This window comes from Metschnikowia bicuspidata (assembly GCF_001664035.1).
Source record: "Metschnikowia bicuspidata var. bicuspidata NRRL YB-4993 chromosome Unknown METBIscaffold_3, whole genome shotgun sequence".
In the NCBI taxonomy this organism is placed as follows: domain Eukaryota; kingdom Fungi; phylum Ascomycota; class Pichiomycetes; order Serinales; family Metschnikowiaceae; genus Metschnikowia; species Metschnikowia bicuspidata.
This window is the reverse complement of record NW_017387733.1, coordinates 1651439-1655754: the sequence shown is the minus strand read 5'-3', so window position 1 is coordinate 1655754 and position 4316 is coordinate 1651439. Positions and strand designations below refer to the sequence as shown.

Genomic DNA, 4316 nt, shown 5'->3' with positions numbered 1-4316 from the left:
TTTGGTTGCATGAGCCGCATTCAAAAAAAACTGAAGCCCCAGGCATTTATATTCAATTAATATACATCTGCACAACGACATGGAATCATATGGGAGATCTGGCGAAATGCCGGAAAAGGCACATACCTTGGAAGGTACATCTCGACCTGAACGTGCGTGAGACGCGGTCTGGATGAGAGGCTGTGATCAGATCAGCACACTCAAATCACGCCAAAAAACCAAACTCACAGTATCTCTTTTCTATGCGATGGATAGCTCTCACCCGGAATCTGACTGTGAAAATGAAGAGGTGACCGAATCAGTTTTATTCCCGTCCCTCTCTCTTTTTGAGGAAACCTCGGATTGCGAAAGCGGGCCCGAACCCCATTTCTTGTCTCCATGGGCGAAAACAAAGATCGGCACGTTCCAGGCCCGCTTAGAATTGGTGCTCAGAAAGAGAGAGCTGCGGGGCGTGGGGAAGTACGGCATCAGTTCTGTTTCATCTGCATTATTGATAAATATGGTAAACGAGTCCTTCGGCTTCAACGGCTGGCTGTCACAGATTCTCGACTGCCACATCGCAAGCCAGAATTTCGACGACGAGAAAAACGAGTATTCCATGGTGCAAACTGCGACGGTGCGGATCGTCCTTGATGATGGCACCGAAGTCGAGGCCAAGGGCAACGGCGAGGTACGTGGGTTGCCGTCAAAATACCAATGTCTCGGTACAAGCAGGAAGATGGCGTGCACCGATGGGCTCCGCAACGCGTTCTTGAAGTTTCCTGATTTGCTTCGCAGCGAGCGATCCATCAAAATCGAGCACATAGCGGAAGACCCTAGTAGTCCAACATCTCCAACTTAGGAAAGTCTCTGATTACCGGCGCGGGGATCTCGTCAATGAGATAGATTTCGCCATTGTCGTCGATTCTCTCGCGGTCCTTTTCACTCATGTTATGGATCTCCTGGATGTTTTCCCGCAAAAATACCGTGAGCTTGCCCCAGTTATGCTGAATCTGGTATGCCTGTTGCATCTTGTGTCTTCTTACCAAGCCTTCGATCAACCTCAAGGCGTCAGCCTCCGTTTGATCTAGTCTCTCAACCAACCTGCCAACAGATTTGATGAGGTACTCCTCCTCATAGATCGTGCCTTTCCTGCCCTTTGCGCGCTTTCTCTCCTCTCTCTTTCTGTTCTTTGATGTTTTTCTCGATGCGCCCGTTTTCGCTGTACCAGAAGTCTTGCCAGTATATTTAGTGAAGAACGAGGGCGTGGTGGAGGTTTCCGAGGCGGCCACAGAGACGTTGTCTGGCGTATCCAAATCGTCGTTGGGAATGCCGTAAAAAGCGTATGGGTCATCCTCCTTCTTCTGTCTCAATTCTCTCAACCTTTTCAACTGTGAGTTGGCCTGGCTGGTACAGTCGGCAAGGAGTTCGGCAATGACACCAAAGCTCTCATCGAGCTGCAGGTCAACAGTGCTCGCGATGAGATCGGTATGGTTTTTTTCTGTCGCCAAGAGAATGGCACTGTCGAATTGATAACTCATGCAGTGGAGTTTGATGGCCTCCTCGACATTCCCGAGGACTCTGAGCTCGATTTCAGCAGCGTCGGAGTATTTGTGGTCATCTACAAGCATGCTTGATAAGCGCTCGGCTGTTGAGATCACAAGCTCCTTTCCTGGAAGAGACTGTGCAATGGCGAGTGCTTCTTTCCATCTCATGCACAATACAAAGCTTTCAAGTGCTTGCTCGAGCGACCCAAGGTACTCGTAAATGACACCAGACTCACTATACTTCTTCTCTTCAACAAGATGCTCGGCGTATAGGGCCAATATGTGCTTGTTTCTCTGGTCGTCATACCTGTAAATAGCCAATGCATCTTTATAGAGGCTGTGTTTCACGACAAAATCGTCCAACTCCGCCACGGCCTCGTGGCCGAGCTCGTGCAACCAGCCCAAAGCTTTCGAGTAATGTTTCAAGTGATCGTCGATCAAGAATTGACGGCGCAAAGGGGTTTGCACGTGGAGGTTCTGTAAGAAGGGCAAGTACTCCTTGGGGTCCTTCTGCGACTTCTGGGCAATGTTCAACGCCATCTTAACGTCGTACAATTCCAAGGCATGGTCGTACAACTTGTTCACGTCCAGGAGGAAGCACAAATGCGTGATGGCCTTTTCGTGCTCATCTTCGTCTTCCAAGGCGCTGATGAGAGACAAGGCGCCCGGCAAGTTGGGCGGCGCCTGGCACGCGTACGCAGTGACTCTGGTTTGCAAGAACTGCGACTCGTATGGGGGCGCCGACAAGACCTCAAGCACCGCATTGCAGATCCTATTGATCTTGGACGAGGTCCTCGCGTCTTCCTTGTTGAAGATTATTCTCCGTGGGCTGGCGCTGGCAGGCTCGGCGTTGCGGGGCTCGAGCGACAACTTTGCGAGATCCAACAGCGGTGCCTGGCGCAAGGTGTCCCTGTATTTTGTCTGGGTGACGTCCTCCTCGTGCAAGCACGACACGAACAAGTCCAAGTAGTCAGCCCTGCCGATCTGCTTGACGAATAGCTCCACGTTGCTGTGGAACAAGGCCGGGTCGTAGTCGTGGAGCAAGTCCAAGTCGATGCGGTGGGTGCGGCACGCAACAAACGCGTTGCGGTAGTCGAGCGCCGCAATGAAGTTGCGGACCCCGGAGAGCACCATGATTCTCGGGCAGATGGTCTCCAAGTTGCCCCGCGGGGCCTGCAACACCACCGAGTACTTGGACGGGATGCACGAGACCAATACCAGGCCGCGCTCGATTTGGCGCACGCGCTCGTCGGCCGCGGCGGCAGTCTGGTTCTGGAGGAACGAGAACGTGGCGGGCTCGAGTACGTTCTTCAAGTGCACGAAGCACACCTGCGAGTGCGCGTTGGTCAAGACGAGGTGGTCCTGGGTAGCCTTGATTGAGGTGACGCCGCTGGCGAGGTGCGTGTCGTTGCCGTACAACTTGCCGTTGCCCGACACGCCGAGCGCCACCGGCTCCTCGCCCATGTCGCCCGAGACCATGCACACCTCGAAGTCGTGGCACAAGACCGGGAACTGGGCCACGCGGGCTGTGGCGCCCGCGGCCAGCACCTCGAGGAGCGAGCCGTCGACACACTCGGCCACGGCCGCGGCAAAGTCCGCGCGGGCCTTGAGCAACACGGCACGCACGCCAAGCTCGGCGGACGCCACGTGCGTGGCCGTCGCGTGCACGTCGAAGAGCTCGACGCGGGAGGCGCCCGGCGCGTCGACCAAGACGGCCACGGTCGTGTCGGCGATGAAACACACCTGCTTGACGACCTCGTCCGGCGTGGCGATGAGCGCACGGCCGATGGTGGCCACCGCGGGCTGCACGCCGCGGCGCATGTCCGCCGGCGAGACGCGGCACACGTGCACGTCGCCGGCGCAGGTAGCCACGGCAAACGCGTCGTTGGCGCGGTTCACGGCCGCGGCGCACAACGGCGCGTCGAAGTCGTAGTCGCGGTAGGCCATGGGCGGCGGCACGTTGGCGAGCGCGAGCGGCGTGACCTTGGCCTCGGCGCCGTCGATGACCACCACCATGCCCGCGTCACGCCCCGCCACCGTGGGCCCCGTCGCGGTCTGCTGCGCGAGGTTGTACACCCAGAGGCCCGCGCGCGACGTGCCCACCATCAAGTGGAGCGGCTTCTCCGGGTGGAAGCGCACGAACACCACCTCGTTGCGGGCGTCCGCGCCGCTGACCACGAGCTCCTGCTTGAGGTACCAGTGGTAGTTCTTGGAGGTCCAGAGCTGCACGCGGTCAGCGAGCTGGAGCGCCAACACCTCGCTGTTGCAGGCCCAGGCCAAGCCGGCCACGCGGCCCGCGGCCGCGTCGAGCCGCGTGTCGAACTCGCCGTGGCGCAAGCCGTTGCGCTCGAAGAACGCCACCTGGAGCACGGGCGCGCCGTCGTCGTCGTGGCCCCGCTGCGTCAGCGCAAGCACCGCGCCGGACGGCCGCCACGCCAACGCGTGCTCCACGCCGTCCGCGGGCTCCAGCACCGAGTGCAACGCGCCCTCGCGCGTGAACACGCGCACCACGCGCCGCGCCACGCACTCCAGCGTGGCCTCCACGAGCGCGTCCTCGAGCGTGGACACGGCCACGTACTCGCCGTCGCCGCGCCAGCTTACCGTGGCCGCGCCGGAGTCTGCGGGCGACGCCGTGCCGCGCTGCGCCGGCGCCACCGTGGGGTCGCGCAACGCCGCGTCCTCCTTCAAGTCATGCCCGCCGGCGTGGCGGATGGCCTCGCGCTCGCGCTCGAGCGCCCGGGCGCCCTTGCCGCGGAACTGCGTCTCGGCCGCGCCCCAGCCCACGGACAC

The 4316-nt window shown here is 59.3% G+C and overlaps 2 protein-coding genes across 2 annotated transcripts in view; one reads left to right on the top strand and one right to left on the bottom strand.

Annotated features, from left to right (window-relative positions):
* Positions 1 to 301: 301 nt before the first annotated feature.
* Positions 302 to 772, top strand: RAD59 (Rad59p; the record flags this gene model as incomplete). Its single annotated transcript, XM_018855307.1, has 1 exon — positions 302 to 772. A coding segment is annotated over one exon (471 nt), but the record flags the coding sequence as incomplete, so codon positions are not given.
* A 43-nt stretch (positions 773 to 815) lies between these two features.
* Positions 816 to 4316, bottom strand: part of METBIDRAFT_78384 (Elongator subunit) — a gene marked incomplete at both ends in the record, with an annotated part of 5901 nt that continues 2400 nt past the window's right edge. The window contains one exon of the mRNA XM_018858874.1: positions 816 to 4283. Within this exon, the coding sequence (XP_018711926.1) occupies positions 816 to 4283 (3468 nt within the window). The remainder of the gene's footprint in view (positions 4284 to 4316) is intronic.